The following is a 16,354-nucleotide window of genomic DNA, read 5'->3' as shown; positions in this document are numbered from 1 at the left end:
AGGAAGGTGAGAGACCACCATCTTGGGTAGGCAGGGTAGGGTTTTTCTACTGATGAAGGAGGGAGTATTCTGGGACCTGAACCGAGGCCAACCAGAGGAAACAAGGAGAACACTCTTGCTTCCCATCTCTACCTTTGGGCCTCTGACCAAACAGAGCTTAGAGGACCCCTGGAGGACTCAGCTGTTACCCCACTATGAGCGGGTGCAGGAAGATTCACTGTAGGACCCAACCCAGGGTCAGGAATGCTGGCTGAGATTTGAGACCGTGCAGCCGAATAGAGCTGCTCGCTGGAAAGAAAAGCACCTTTGCCATTTTCTTCTCCCCTGTCTGCCTTCCTCCTTGCTCCCTGTCCTGGTTCCTTCCCTCATCACATGACCACCTACGTTGCTGGAGTGCTTGTCCATTGATTTTTAGGATCCTTGGTGAAATGGTGGGATGCTTTCTCCAGTGAAGCAGGCACAAATGGGAGACACCCCCATCCCACCCCACCACCCTGCCTAGAGCTCTGAGGCTTTGGGGCAGTGACTTTTTTCACTTTGTGGCTGCTCATTTTGCTTGGTGGCTCACGAGGGAATAACTTGGTTTGAGGACTTTGAAATCCAGAGGTGCTACAGTGACAACTGACTAAGGGCTTGGGGCTCGGGAACCCCAGAATTGATTTTTTACACCGCTGGCTAGAAGTCATGCTAGAGGTGGGGAGCATTTATCCAACTTGGGGATCCTGGGGACGATTCCAGCCCGGTGCACCCCAGCCTGTGGGCCCTCCCTCCTAGACTTAGTCCCATTTCCGCCCTTTCCGCTGGGTCGCTGGCCCCATCTAGTGGACTCCACAAGTATTGCTGTTTACATGGGGGTGCTGGAGAGAGTTGACACACCCCTTCCTGAGTACTTGGGGGTTGTTTTGGTTAAAAACAAAACAAAAAAAAACAACAAAAAAAGAAAACCAAGGTTTCTGCTACTTGGCTCTGTTCATTTGGCTAGGCAGGGCCCCTCCCTGCCAGGCTTCCTGTTGGGGCCTTGGGAACCAAGGGGACTTTTGGACTAAATCAGACAATTGTTCTAGATATTCAGATGTCTGGCCTCTGGCAGCTGGGCATTTCATACCCAAACTGCAGCCAACTTGTTCTGGGAAGCCTAAGGTTTGGTGTTTGTATTTGGTCAGGGTTCTCCTGAGACACAGAACCAATAGGATGCCTGTCTGCGTCTGTGTCTAGATCTGCAGAGAGATTTATGATAAGGAATTGGTGCCCTTCCTTATGGAAGCCAGGAAGCCCCCAGACCTGCAGGTAGCAAGCTGGACACACGGGGCTGTTGTATAGTTAGTTCCAGGTTGAGCCTAAAGGCCTAAGAACAGCAGAGCCCAATGGTGTAAGTTGCAGTCTGAGGCCAGCAGGCTCAAAATCCAAGAAGAGTCAGTGTTTCAGGCTGCATCTGAAGCCTGGAAGAGACTCATGTCTCAGCTCAACTGACAGGAAGAGTTCGCTGTTATTCGGCCTTTTTGTTCTATTTGGGTCTTCAGTGGATTAGATGAGGCCCACCCCCCACAATACGGAGGGCAGTCTGCTTTACCTAGCCACCTGATTCAAATGTTAATCTCACACAGAAACGTTCTCACCGACACACTCAGAATAATTTTGACCAAATGTCCGGGTACCCGTGGCCCAATCAGGTCGACACTTAAGTGTAACCATCGTTACAGTCGTCTTATTCAGCAGCTCAGAGAATGGAAGGGACGTGAACTTTGACTAGAGGAACACCTGCTATTCTCCAGCTGTGAGACACTGGACTAGTGTCATAACCCCTCTGAGCCTCACTTTCCTCATCTTTATTATTTTATTTTAAGATTTTATTTATTTGAGAGAGAGAGAGCATGCATGGAGGGTGGGGCAGAGGGAGATGGAGAGAGAGGATCTCAAGCAGATTCCGTGCTGAGTGTGGAGCCTGATGTGGGGCTTGATCTCACGACCCCGACATCATAACCTGAGCTGAAGTCAAGAGTCGGACACTTAACCGACTGAGCCACCCAGGTGCCCCTTGCTCATCTTTAAATAGGACCAACTGCCTGAAGGATTGTTGCGAGGAGGGATTGGGAGAGCTCAGGTGAGGCCTGCAGCATGGGGTCTGGCTCACCCAATGCTCAGTCCTTGGTGACTGGGACCCACAGAGTTTTCTTGCCAGCTTTGGGAGCCAAGACCACTGCAGGGACTTAGGCTAACGGTATTTGCTAGACAACAACTGAATCTGCTTTTTTCTCTTTTCTGGGGTTGGATCAGTCCGCCAGGTAGGGTAGCCCAGCTGAAGCCAGGTCCCTATAGTGTTGGCAGGACAGACACATACTCCTCACTCCCCAACATGGCCCTACAGCCTTGCTCTGCTGCCCTTGTCGTAGATATGCCCCAGCTGCGCAGCCCACTAGGCATCAGGGTGAGAGCTGAGGCTCCACCCTGCAGACCCCTCACGCTTCTCAAGCCCAAGCTGAGCAGAGCTCCTTAGTAAGGCCAGGGCCCCATACCACGGCTGGCTCGATTCAGCTGAGAGTGCCTGCTTTCACCTTGAGAAGGAAGGGCAGGGAGTCTTGATCTCAGCTAACAAGTGGGGGCACACATTCCTCTGCCAGGACCATGGTCTTACGGAAAAGCTTGCTCCCCCCAAGCCATAGACTCCTCTGTCTCCCCTCTTGGGAGACGCCGTAAAAAGTGGAAACAAGGCAAAGCTCTGGGTGTCGTCTCCGTGCTAGCATTTTCTAGCTGTGTGACCTGAGGGATGTCACTCATCTTGTCTGGGCTCCAGTTTACTGATCTGTAAAGGGAGGATACTGAGAATTTCCTCCTTCCTGACCTCACACAGCTGTGGTGAGGTTTCCATGAGGCAGAGTTAGTCAGGGCGCTTTGCAGTCGTAACGTTTGTACACGTGTGGGTGGGACTGCTCAGTGTCAAACTCATTCTGTAGTTCCTGTGGTACCCAGAGGCAGTTCAGAGGTTTCTAATAAAAGGCTGAATTGAGGGGTTCAGACTTTAGCAGGAGAATCCGAAGGAAGGGTGGCAGAGTGCTGGAAGGATCACCATCGTCCTTCCCGGCTCCACCACCACCACCTCCTCCTCCTCTCCCTTCTCCTCTCCGCCTCCCCCCGCAACTGCTTGGACTTGCACTGAGCCTGGTTTCTCCACTAGTGCGCGCTAGCGCTTTCTCTCCCGTGGATGATGCGCTCTGAGCCTTCCGCCCTCAGGGTTGGGGACTGGTTGCTTCTGTCTGGAGGGCGTCCAGACCTGTCACCGTGCTGCCTGTGCGGCAGAACGAAGAGCATGCTTTCTTAGCACTTCCTAATGTGGGCGCTGTCCCAGCACTTTATAAACATTCACTCGCTTCGTTCCCCTTCACCACGACCCTGTGAGGAAGGCACCACGATTGCCCCCTTTTACAGCTATGGAAACTCAGGTGAGAGAGGTTGCGCAACCTACCCAGGGTCCCACAGCGGGTAAGTGGTAGGCTCCTCGTCACGGCCGCTCTGTGTGACCTTCCAGAACAGGAGCCTTAGCGCCTTTGTTTTACCTCTTTCTGGCTGTGTGGCTTTGGGCGACTTGCAGGGCCTTGGTGCCCTCAGCTGTAAATGAGGATGAATCCTCCTACCTGGAAGGGCTGCTGCGAGGACCAAGTTGACCTGGTAACTGTGAAAACGCCTCGTGCCCTGCCACACAGAGGACCCGTTCCTGAGGTGGGAGTTGAGTTTGAATCTCTCCTGGGACGTGAACCCCGTTCTCCATGAGGCCCCAGCTCTGGCTGCCCTCGCACCATCCTGTCCCCTGCTCTGGTCCTGGCACAGGTGGCTCAGCTCCCAGTGCCATTCCTGCCTGGTGCAGGCCCCGCCGGGGGGCACCGCTGGGGAGGATTCGGGGGAAGAGAGACACAAAGGGGAGAGCCCAGCTGCTGGGAAGGAGGTGAGAGCTGTCTTGGGCTATTTCTCACTTGGCACAATCTGCCTTTCCTTCTCCCCAGCTCCCACTGCGAGGGTGTTCCCCTTAAGCCCACCTTGCTAGACACCAAGCCACTGCCAGGAGTCTGTGAGCTAAGGAAGGAGGGAAGTGCTGGCAATTGAGATAAAGCCATGCTTGGCCTGCTGCATTTGGCACTGGTGGATGGATACTCACCCTTCCTCCCTCCTCAGCCTGGTTTCCTGTGGTAGGTCTGTGCTCCCTTCAGCGCGAGGAGCACACATCATATGACCAATTTCCATAGGAACCATCCATCCAATCTGAATCCCTTGATTTATCTTCTTGGGAGACCCTTTGCCTTGCCCTGTAAGCTTCCATATCTACTCACTAAGTATTTTCGGAGCACCCACTTTTTACAAGATATTGTCCCAACTGCTGTGGGGAATTAGCATGCTCAGGGGTTGTCCCAAATACACTCTATTTCAAGGCCATCTGTGCAACAGCCTTGAGAGATGTCCAGCATCCCAGGGAGGAGTCATGTGACCTCAAGTGGGGGAACCAGGGAGGGGAGTCCGTGGGAGGCAGCCTCAGATAGTAGGTAGTGTTCTGCCTGGGCACTGGTCAGAAAGAACATTCTAGGTAAAGAGGGCTGTGTAAGTTCTGGAATGTGGGGGAACCTCTAGAAGTTTGTGAAAAGGATAATGGTCTGCTGGGCATTGAGTTCAATGGAAGAGGTGGGAGGTGAAGCAGGAAGGGAGCTAGGGCCCCCCACTTCTGTGCTTCCCACACCCCACCACTTCTACCAAAGAAAAGGAGAATAGCTAGTACCTAACAAGGGCTGACACTTGCCAGGCACTGGCCTACACGTACTAGTCCTCACTGCAACCCTGGAGTTGGTGCCATACCCCATTTTACAGATGAGGAAACTGAGACCCCCAAGTCTGAATGACTTGCTCAGGGTTACACAAATGGCAAGAGGCAGAGTGAGGATTCAAATCCATCACTGAGGGGAGTTCTTTTCAGTTTTGTTTGTTTTACGGCATGAATAGTGTCATGTACTGGTTTATACCCAATATTTGCTTTATGTAATTAAACTCTATATATGATTTTCAGAATGACTTCTATAACAGAGAAGGAAAGGCAGAGGGAGCAGTGCAGTTATCAGGAAGATGATGCATCTGATTCCATCTGTGGCTGTAGCAGACTCTGCCTGCTCCTGGCCCCGGCCCCTGGGGGTCAGTTCTTATTGGCTCAGAGTCTCCAGCAAATCTGGGGGTGGAGCTTCAGCTTTTGCCAAGAAAGTTGAGAGGGCCAGGGATAGTCAGAGAGCGGGGAGAAGAGGCTTCAAGCCCAGGATGAGGCCCGGAGGTGAGAATGTGCCTGGCCCATTAAGGGGAGAGGGAGTAGCAAAGACTGTTGTCAACAGTTTGATTGGTTGAGTTGCCAGCAAGGGCCCCAGTGCCCTTGTTTGGGCTGACTTGGTGGCTTCCTGTGGGCACAGAGTGAGCAATGTTTTAGAAAGAATAATCTGATGTCAGTGGGAGGTATGACTGTTGAACAATGGTCACGTCACGTCATTCCCTGCTTAAAAGCCTCCAGTGCCTTCCCTTTCTCCTAAAAGTAAAATCTCCTACAGTAAAATCCAGCCCTTAGCAATGCTGTCAAGGCCCTGCTTGATCTGACCACTTGACCCCTGCCCACTTCTGCAGTCTCATCACCAGTCTCTCAACTAGAATGTGAGCTCCAAGATGGAGCTTTGTCAGTTTTGTAACCAAATGTTTGTTCATCGAAAACTCTAGTTCCTAGAACTGTACCTGGTGCTTAGTAGATGCTCAGTAAATGTTGGTTGAATGACTGAACACACACTCGCCACCCAGACTGAACCCATTTCCTCGTGCTCACACAGTCCTGTCTGTCCTGCCCCGCTGCCCCCTGCTGACGTGGCTAACCCCTGGTCATTTTTAGGTATGAGTTTCAATGTCACCTCCTCCAGAGAACCTTCTGTGACACCCCCTTTGCTGCATCAGTTGCACCTGTCTTGTGCCCCAGAGCTCAGTCTGCTTTCCCAATCGTAGTACTTGCCACACTTCTTTTTTTAACTTCTTTATTTTCCCTGATTACATCACTGAAAATTCTAACTTTACAGAAATATGTAATGTAGAAAGTGAAAGTCTCCTAAAGTCCCATCCTACAGACAGAACTTCTTTTAAGAGTTGATTGTATACTTCTCCTTATTTTTCCATGTGACATATTAGATATATGCTTTTTTTCCCTAAAATCATACTGGTACTGTTATGCAATTCATTTTCCTTATTTTACTTAATAAGTCTTGGACGTTTTGCACATCAGTAAGTAAAGATCTACCTCATTTTTCTTTATGACTGCATGCATGTTTCACTTTACGAATGTTCCATAAGTCACTTAACCATCCCCTTCTGCTAGACACGTGGGCTGTTTCTAGTCTTGCATTGGCATAAACATCACTGCAGTGAATATCTTTGTACATAGATCCTTGTGTCCTTGTAAAAATGTTTTTGCAGAAAAATCCCTTAAAGTGGAGTTGCTGGGTCAGAAGTTGTGAACCTTTAAAATCACAATAGATATTTCCATTTTCTCCTTTCTGGGAGAGTTGTACCTCAGACCCATCGTTCTGAGATTGTGCCCCATTCCTGGCACTGCCTTGGCTCACAATGGTCAGTCTGTCCCCAAGCCTGTCAGCTCCATGGAGGTAGACATGGTGTCCCATTTGTGGCTGCATTATGAATGCCCAGTGCACAGTAGGCAATTAATAAATATTTATTGATTTGGTGGCTAAGAGAATGAGGGATGGAGAATGAGTGTGAAGGAAGGCCATTGGGTTTAGGGAGAGGAAACTATCAGTGGCTTTGAGACTGTGGGCATGGCAAGTGTCAGAAATCTCAGTCGGTTAAGCATCTGACTCTTGATTTCAGCTCAGGTCATGATCTCAGGGTTGTGAGGTCGAGCCCCATGTCTGACTTCCATGCTGGGTGTGGCGCCTGCTTCAGATTCTCTCTCTCCCTTTCCCTTTGCCCCGCCCCACCTTCCTCTCTTAAAAAAAAAAAAAGAAAAGAAATCTCAGTCAGTGCCCCTCATCCGTGGGGCAGTCCATGCCCCTCACCCACCATAGTGTGGTTCCAGGCTACTTCTCCAAGTTCACCTCCTGCCCCTTCTCTATTCTGTCCTCCCTCTGTGTTTTGCTTACCAGAAGTTCTCCTTTCTGGCCTTCCTCCCTTTGCCTGCAAACTCTTCCCCTTTTCCAGCTGCTGTTCAGAAGCCACTCTCCTGTGAAGCTTTTCCTCTGAGCAGGGATAGTGCCTTTGTCCTGTGTTCCCACTGTGTTGATCACTGAGACACTGTCTCTTTCGTTCCCGCATCCTTCACTTCCTATAGGTTGACAGCACTCCAACGGCTGTGTCTCCCAGATTTGTGTGTGTAATGCCAGGCCTTCTCTGGGTGTGAAGGAGCAAATGAGTGAGCGGATAACTGGACAGGCAAGATCAGGACTCAAAATGGAACATGATCCTGACTGTGTAGGGGCGAGATGCTGCAAACTTTGGTTGGGGTGGTGGCTTTAGAAGAGGAAAAGAAGGAAGAACCCAAGCGACTCAGTAAAAGGGATGTGGGGCCCGAGGGAAGGAAGAGTCGCAAGATGGCAGCCCTGCCAACAGAAGTGGAGAAGCCAGAAGGGGAAGCTGGCTTAGGGAGGGGGAAGGTCATTTGGTCTGGATATGTGGAGTTGAGGGGCTGTTGGCGGGGCTTCCAAGCAAGGAGAGCCAGCTGACAGTGTAGATGCCATGCTCGGAGCTGAGCAAGATACGGGAGCTACAAATGCTGATGGCTGCCATTGGCCTGGAAGCGCGAAGGGAGGAGTTCTCCAAGGGTAGAGAGCAGCGGGCTGAGGCCAGGCTTGAGTGGGGACTCCGGTTTACAGGAGGGCCAGACTCAGCTGGGGCGGTCAGAGCAGCGCCAGCATGCTCACAGGGAACGGAGGGATTTGAGAAAGTCCAGACTGCAGAGGCTGCGGGGTAGCAGAGGGAGGCATCCGACTTTGGAGTAAGGCAGGTTGGAGACCTTTGGAGCAGGCTGCTTCTCTGGAAGGAGGAACAGGAGCCAGGCTGAAGCAACGCAGTGTGGAGGATGCAGAGAGGAAGCTCAGGTCCAGGGCTGGCTCAGGGTGCTTGTAGGGGAAAGGGAGGGGGCATTGCTGGGACTTGTGAGTCACTTCCCCCCCAGGGGGAGGACTGAGGGCCTCTGAGTGGTGTCTGTGTGCCCGATGGAGATGGAAGGGCATTCTAGTTACTCACCGGAATTTCCAGCCAGCTGGGGTGGGGTGGAGCAGAGATGCCTTGGATGTTTAGGGAGCAACTTCTGAGAGGTTGCAGGGTTTGGGGAAGAAGTGGGTGTTGATCTGGCTATGCTAGCTAGGGGTGTGGGGAATGAAGATGGGGATACTCCAGGAGACTTCCAAGGCTACTTCATGCTCCCTTGGGTGGGGGAAGGGACATCGGAGGGACCCTCGGGCTTTTAGGCCCTTCTCCCATTCCACCTGCTTGTCTGACCAATGGGGGCAGTCCTGCCGTGCACTTGAAGCTCGCAGGATTGGAGACAGAAATGGTGGCAGAGAGCCCTGGGCTGGCACATTTGTGCCCTGGGGAATGCCAGGCCCTGTTGTTCCCAAGCCCTGGGAGCAGCCTCGCCCGCCCAAACCAAATGAGGAATTGTGGCTGAAAGGGCCCTTCAGATGTGCTTTGGCTATTTATAACCCAGCCAGGGCAGGAACAGGGAAAAACCAGGGACTGAGGGAGGGGGTGGGGTGTAAGGTGGGGTGTGCCTCTGTGGAACCCTGTCAGCCTTGAGGCCCCAAAGAGCCTTCCCCAAATCCCTCAGTCTGTATTTCAGCTTTGGTGACAGGGAGTCAGTGGTGGGGACAGATTCTCTGCTCTCACAGAATGGCAGGAGCCCCATCTCAAGCCCAAAGCTTTCCCAGATTTTTTGGGGGGTTGGGATAAACCATTTCCATTCTTCTCTATTTCCCTCCTCTCTCCTCAACCCTCCACCCAGCTTGAAGGCTCAGCCAGAGGCCCTGCTCTTAGGTGAGGTGCAGTGGAAAAGAGAGGCAATGACACCAGATGGACCCAGGATGGTGCACAGTTGACCTTCCTGTGGAACTCATTTCCAAAGAGTTTGAGTCGTCCACCCCCCGCCCTGCCCCGCTGTGGCCATTACCACCTGACAGGGGATATGACGTGTGCATAAGGAGGCTGGTGGTAGATTCACACACCAACGGACAGCTCAGAGACCACACCATGAAGAGCCATGCTGGCTGGTCCCGGCAACTGTGTATTAGGAGACAGAATTGTGAGCTAGAAGCATCAGGAAGATTTCAAGGGAATCCCTGGCTGGAGACGTTGTTGAGGGTTGGAGATTGACGGGGTTGGCTTGAGTGGGGCTGAAGCTTCAGGGCCCACCACCCAGAATCCCGAATTTCCACCCGATCTACCTGGATGGTGGCCCCGATGATTCCGGCTTACAAAGGGAAGTGGTGGGTTGGCAGTGTGTGACGCTGAATTGGATTCCAAGATGCAGGTTCCACTGAAGAAATGGGACAGAGGGGATATTCAGGGATCACCACCACCACCACCCCTGTCTCCCATACCCACACACCTCCCAGCTTCCCTCAGGGAAACAACCAGCTGCGGGAAAATAGCAACCTTGTCTGTGGGCCTAATTCAGTTCACGGGTGTGTGTCATTTGGACTGCACCATGTTTCGTTTCCTTTTGTTTTAATGTCATTTATCTGCCATCGGTTTTAAATGGAGAGAGATCAGCTAAGAATCCACACTGCCAGCTTCTCTAGATGGGGCAGCCTGCAACTGGAGCTGAATGGCGGCTTTTTCCTTCCACCCCGTGCCTACCTGGCTGGCTTCCACGGATCTTATCCGCACCCTCATGGCTGCTGGAGTTTGCAATCTTTGCCCTAGGTGTTGTGTGGTGAAAGAGCTTTTCTCAGGTGCTGCCCCTGAACTCCTCCCCCAGGAGAGCAAGGGCACGCTCCTCTCTGGCTGGGGCCTTACACAGCCACAGTGTGGACTTCTCTGGATGGACTGAGCTTCTGCCACCGTCGAGGAAGCAAGGGAAGCAGGCTGGGAGCGGGAAGGGCTGCTGGTGTTACCCATCCTGGGTTTCCTGTACCCTCTGCCGCGGGGCGGGCTCTGCTGGGCGGAGGCCCCTTTGAGGCAAAAGGGCCCCAAGGAGGTGGGATTGCTCATCCCAGCAGCACCCGTGAGTAGGAGGTGGGGCCCCTCCAGCCGCCAGGGTGGGCCGGCTGCAGACCCTGGCTGGCACTGTGGGTTCTGTTGTGGTGAGGCGGCTGAGGCCTCCTCTGCACAAAGCCTCGTTCTCCCAGCCGCAGTGGTGATAGAAACTGTTTTCTCACCAGGCCCTGGCCTCCCCTCCGCAACGGTGTCAGAACCCGAGGCAGAGATGAGAAGGGGGCTCAGTTTGTGGCCATCCCAAGGTGACAGCGAGGTTCGCCCGGTCCTGCTGGAGGCCGCGCGGGCAGCTGCTCCTCTGCTCCTCCCCCTGCCTGCTCGGGCTCTGGTGAGGGGCTGTAAATAAAGCCTGTCTCTGGGAAGCAGACCTCCCCCCGCGCCCGGCCCGTCTGCGGCCTCCTCGCCCCTCCTCCGCGCTCCAGAAGCCTCCGCCAGCCGCCGGCCGGTGACCGCACAGAGGGAACGGCTCCACCTCACGAGTCAAGTCGTGCATTTCCTGTGTATTAATAGCAAACGCGAGCCTCCGAGTCCAGAAAGGGCGGGATCTGTGGGGCCGGCGGCGGCGGCGGGGCGGCCGGCCCGAGCTCGGGAGCGGCGGCCGGGGTGCGGGGCNCGGCGGCGGGGCTGCCGGAGCGCCGCTTCCCCTCTCCCGGCCTGGGGACGCGCGCGAGGCGGCCCGCAGCCCCGGCGCGCGGGAGGGCCGGGAAGCGGCAGCAGGAAAAGGTTCATAATGGAGCCTTTCATCGGGAGCCCGTGGCCGGGTGCCAGGACTGACTCCGGGGAGGCCAGCATGCTGGTTTAGGCCTGCCCTGCACGCTCTTCCCCTCCCGGCCCGCCTGCCTCCCTCCGGGGCGGCGGCGGCAACGGCTGCTGCTGCTGCGTGGACCCCGCTTCCTGTTTGCCCTCCGCGCCTCCGGCTACCATGGAAGAGGAAGAGGAGGCTATAGGCTTTTTGGACAAGGTTCTGGAGGATGAAGATGTGTTTCTCCTGGACGAGTGCGAGCTGGGAACCCCGACCAGCCCCGGCTCAGGGTCCCCCTTCTTGGTGGCCGTGAAGGTGGGAATGTGACACGCCCTGGATGCTTGTCGGGGGAGGGGCAGGGCTCGCAGCTCGACTGCCGAAGCTGTGTGCGGGCAGAAATGGCTGGTTTGTGCACAGACCTCATGGCTGGGTGGAAGCACCGCACTCCGGCCCAGAGGGGCTGGCGCATGCCTGCGAGGGGATGCGAGGGGCTGAGCTCCTCTGGCAGCTGTTCCTGGGGGAGAGGTGCAGTGCCTGCCTCCTCCCCCTGGACCAGTTGTCCTCAGCGGGAGTGGCTGCTGGATTTCCCCAGGCCAGCTGTGCCGGGGGCTTTCTCCGGCAGTGACATGAGTCACCTGGTGGGCACAGCAGTGGTGTGAGCCTACTGCCCCAGAGGAGCTGGCTGCCCTGAAACCAGGAGGCCATAATTCATTGTTTCCATAGCAACAGTAGGATAAGTGCACTTGGGAAGTTCAGGCCGAAGGGGCCACTCGCTTCCTAGGCAGGAGACTTCGTCAGTCTGGGCTAAGGCAAGAGAGCATGGGGAGAGATTGGGAGCCAGAGGTCACAGAGCTTCCTTGAAGGAGAAGAATCGGATCAGCCGAAAAGGGGGTGATAGCAGTTGGCTTCAAGGCAGGAGCCAGGTGGTTGGGCACTTTTCCCAAGGTGGGCGTAGGCAAGAAGCATGTGCCGGCCCCAACCCACTCACTCTGGGGCCATGAACGTTCTCCCCAGCAATGCCCCTGTCCTGTCATAGGGGCTGCCTTGAAGGCAAAGCAGGAGAGGGCTGTGCATCAATCCCCTTTTCTTCTCTTCACCTCCTCCCCAGGGGCGGGGTCCCCTGTGCAACCACACCAGTGCATTCTTCCTTTCTTTCTCGTCTTTGGCCCTCTTCTAGGAGCCCCAACCTAAGAGCCTTTTGCTCAGCTCCTCTCTGTTCTGTGGCTAGAAGGGAAGGCCAGTGGGAATGTATGGCAGGGAGTTTGCAGAATGCAAGCCAGGCTGCCTACCAGAGTGTCCATCTGTGCCCCATGCTGGGCCCGTCTGCACCCCAGAGGTCGTGGTGCAAGGAGCATTGCTGTGGGCAGGAGGCTGCCACTGAGCCTCTCTGGGCCTCTTTGTCCCTCCTGTAAGATGGGGATCACAGCCCTGCCACACCCACGCTATAGTGTGGTTCCGAGGGTGAGCTAATGGAGGTGAAAAACAGACGACAGACCCACAGGACATGGCTGATGGGCGGCGTCCGGGTGGAGCTGTAGCTGTGGGCCTGGGCTCGGAGGAGAGAGATGTAATGGGAGGCTGGCGATGGCTAGCATCCCACCCCTGGTTCTCTCATCTGGTGCTAGCTCAGAGCACAGGGGTTAAGTCACATCTCCACTAGGCCCGCAAAGGCCTCTGCGCTTGGGGTCTGAGCAACCTCCCCACCAGGAACAGGATGGGGAAAAGTCTGGTAATGAACCAAGAACACCAGCTGAGAGCTAAGTAGTGTGTGGGATGGGAGGTGTAGGGGGTCCCTAATGGGTCTTCTCTGAGCACCCCTCCCCAGCGCAGATGGGGTCCTGTTCATATGCTGCCTGATGGATCCGCCCTTACTCTAGGCTCTGGCTTATACCCGGGCCTTAGCCCGTATTTCAGTCGGCTCAGAACTCCAGATAGCTGCCTCCTCGGTTATGCCCTGTTTTCCTCCAGGGCAAGGGCCACGTAGTATTCACTGCTGAACACTGCACAGAGCTTGGGACGTGGCTGGTGCGTAGTGAATCTGTGGAGTGCACGAGGCTCCGTGGGACCTCCAAAGGGGGTACCACGTTCCCAGCCTTGTTCTACTCAGAGGTGTTCCAAGGAGGGAGCACACCGAAGGCAAGGGGGCCCAGGTACACACCACACTTAAAAACCCTGATCCTCCCAGATCCTCGTGAGCGCCTAGGCGGAGTCGTCCTCTCTTTGCTGCCTCAACTTTCCTGGACTTGTCTCAGCATGGGGGAAGGGGGCTTTCCTGAGTGTTGGGGTACTCCAGGCCTCGCCATCTCATCCTGAACACCTCTGGGATGCCCTCACTCCTTACCAAGCTTGGTCAGCTGTAGAGGGAGCAGGCAAGCAGGGTGGCTGCAGAGGGGTGGGGAGAAACCTCGTTGAGTCATTCAGGTTGTGTTTTAGTCAAAGCACTCCGCCTCGCACTGGGGAGGAGATGGCATGAACATGGCGTGGTCCTTTCTCACAAAGAGTTCACAGTTCAAGGCGAGGGGACAAGTGCACAGATAATAGGAATATAGTGAGAAAGTCCTCAGGGTTCCGATAAAAACTTCGGAGGAGAAGAGACCATGTCTGTTTGGGTCAGAGGGGGACCAGGTGCACATGCGTGCACGTGCATGTGAGCATGTGTGTGTGCGCACGTGCGTGGTCAAGGGGCACTTCTGGAGGGTGTGTTCCTGTCCTGGGCTATGGATGGTCTTGGCAGTCCAGCACTATAGACACTTCTCAGCAGCTGGTGGGAATCCAAGGCAGTTCTCTCTTGGCTATTACTTTACTTCAGGAGTACTTACCTCTCGCAGCGGCTCTGTCCCTGAGCGGGTGTCCTATAAATCAGTCCTGCTTTCAGTGTAATTTCTGAGATGCTTCATCTTCTGGGGGACAGAGGTGGATAGGGCAGTGGTTTCCTCCAGAGCTGGGGCCGGAGCTTGCTATATCTTTCAACACAGACTTCCTTTTGAGGAGTTAATTCTCTACAAACTAATAATCACGTTAATACCAATAGCAACACCACCTCCTGGCCGTAAAGTGTATGCTTTCCAAAAATCTTTCATACAATTCTATTTAAAGGTACGTAGGGCTGATTGCGGCCTTGCTGTCTAAAAGCTGCTATTTAAAGGAACTCCTTTGTCAGGAGTAAAAGTCCTTTTGTAATGCAGATTAGCCCATCAGGTGTTATTCTGTGCCAGTTTTTAATGGATAATCGGAAACGCCCACATTTGTTTCACTGGCCCCAGTGTCTTTGGGCCCCCACTGGCTATCCTGAAGGCCATGCCTGTGTCCCCCACTGGGGTGTTTCCCAGGCTGTGGGCCCTACTTAGGATGATTCGAGATGTGATTTTAGGTGGCATCTAGGTGTATTTTTTGCACTTTCATTGTTAGGTTTATATTTTAACGTGTTTTAGGAAAAATATGACTTGTACATCTTTTGATTTCAAATATAATACTTGGGATGAGGCTGGGCTTTTAAGAAGTCAGTAGTAAAGAACGATATTAAGTAAACAGTAGTGCAGGTGGTATGAATGACAAAACTGCAAAGGTGGGGTGTGAACACCTGACCTTTGGAAACACTGCTGGACCTGCCCAAAGGCAGGGAGCCTGGAATACAGGGATCCACCCTCCAGGAGAGTGGGCTTTGTCCCCCCTCCAAATTCTGCTAAGGAAATAGCTGAAGGAGAGCTCCCCAGTGCCTAGCGCTTCGAAGAGGAGGAATGGCTGTTTGTCCCTGCATTGTCTTGGCTCAGAGAGGGGCCAGCTGTCCTGAGGCTGATGCTTGGCACGGGCACAGCCCCTAGACCCGGTGGCATCTACTCTGCTCAGATCCTGCTGGGTGCCCCCCAAACAGTGGTGCGGCCCAGGAGCTCAGCTCTGCTGGGTGCAGAGCCACTTGGCCTAAGGCTCTGAATGGCAGGTGGCCCTGCCTGTTCAGTCCTGCTATTGTCTTGAAGGAGGTCGCAGTTCCTGGACAGATCGTATCTTGGTTTGGCCTAGACCCAAACCTGTAGAAGCTTTAATTTAGCCGCTTCACCCAGTAGAAGACCAGGCCGGAGCTTGCTAAACTGATCTTGTAGGTACTGACACCGGAGGAACTTGAGCTCTTAGACTGGGGGGCCTCGAGCAGACAGACTTTAAGCGTAGCAGACTGTGTGAAATTCTGGGAGGGAACCAGCCACAGTGGCTGCATTTCATGAGCCCTGCTTGGGAAGGAAGTAGAGACAGTGTCACTCAGAAGGCAGCTTTCCTGTGCTGGGGGACTGACAGGCAGGGTGGCACAGACTGTGGGGGCCCTGAACAATTCAGAGAACTGGCCCTGAGGATTCTGGGCACGTGGCATCACCTCTGGAGGTTTCTCTGGGACAGAGACTGTCCCTCGCCTTTGTATTTGTGTTCCCAGCGCCTGGCACATAGTGCAGAATGAATGAATGTCCAGCCCTGGGGTTTTATGAGACAAGAATGGCCCCACGAGGATTGAAGAAAAAACTGTGGCTTTCCAGATAATTCTAAGCCAGGAACATGGGGGTATGAGGAAAGCAAAAAAAAAAAAAAAAAAAAAGGAAGAGGTTTTTGGTGGTAGCCAAGAGCAGGCATCCCATTGGTAACGTGAGCAGAACTTAATTTCACATGCTTAGGCTTTCCACCAGCTCCCCCCCCCCATGCCAGCCAAAATTTCGGAGGGAGAGTAGCCCAGAGTGGGACTCTTGGGGGTGACTGTTGACTTTTGGGGAGCTCTTTCAAGATTGGACTCTGAGGTGGGAGTCTCTTGAGGAGATTGTCTTGCTGCACTGGGCTGTCTCAGGGACTGTGCACACGGGCTCTGTGCTCATGCCGAGGTGGGGGACAGTGTGGCAGGAGCTGCAGCGACCAGGTCTTCATCCAGGTCCTAGTCCAGCCAGCCCTCCAGTTAAGCTCACAATGTCCCTCAAGTGACTTCCTTTACAAGATGTTTGCCAGGCCCTCAGGTAAATCTTCAGTTGGCAGGGAACAGGAGGGGGATGGGGTGCGGTAGGGGAGCACTGGCCCCCAACACGGAAGGCGAGTTCCCATTCGTCCGGCTTGGGAAGCAGCAGGGCTGGTGTGGCGTGTGGGGAGCGGCCTCAAGTCTGACCAAGAGGGGCTGGGCCTGTGGCCCTGCTCCAGGCTCAGCTCTTGCTCCTTGAAGGGTGTGCTGCCTGCCTGAAATGCCAACAGCTCCAAGCCGTGGGCAGTTTCTGCTCTGTGTCTCAGGGGGATAATGACAACACCTTCCAGAGTGTGGGATTGTCCTGAGTTAATCCCTGGAAAGCTCTCAGAACAGCGCCTGGTGCTTGTGAGGCCATCGATACGTAACCATTGTCCTTCCCTAAAGCTTGGCGTTCATACTGG

At 54.2% G+C, this 16,354-nt stretch overlaps 1 protein-coding gene across 4 annotated transcripts in view; it reads left to right on the top strand.

Annotated features, from left to right (window-relative positions):
* ABR (ABR activator of RhoGEF and GTPase) overlaps positions 1-16,354 on the top strand; it is a 176,025-nt gene that overhangs the window by 84,160 nt on the left and 75,511 nt on the right. Inside the window, exon 1 of one of the 4 annotated variants that reach the window (XM_002912301.4) lies at positions 10,822-11,281. The exons of the other annotated variants lie outside the window; for them this stretch is intronic. Coding sequence (XP_002912347.1) covers positions 11,147-11,281 — 135 coding nt within the window. The 5' untranslated portion in view covers positions 10,822-11,146. Of the gene's footprint in view, positions 1-10,821; positions 11,282-16,354 lie in introns of those variants that run through there. 4 annotated transcript variants of the gene reach the window in all.

Source organism: Ailuropoda melanoleuca, chromosome 13, assembly GCF_002007445.2.
Source record: "Ailuropoda melanoleuca isolate Jingjing chromosome 13, ASM200744v2, whole genome shotgun sequence".
NCBI lineage: Eukaryota > Metazoa > Chordata > Mammalia > Carnivora > Ursidae > Ailuropoda > Ailuropoda melanoleuca.
The sequence above is the reverse complement of the archived record's forward strand: the minus strand, read 5'-3'. Positions and strand labels throughout refer to the sequence as shown.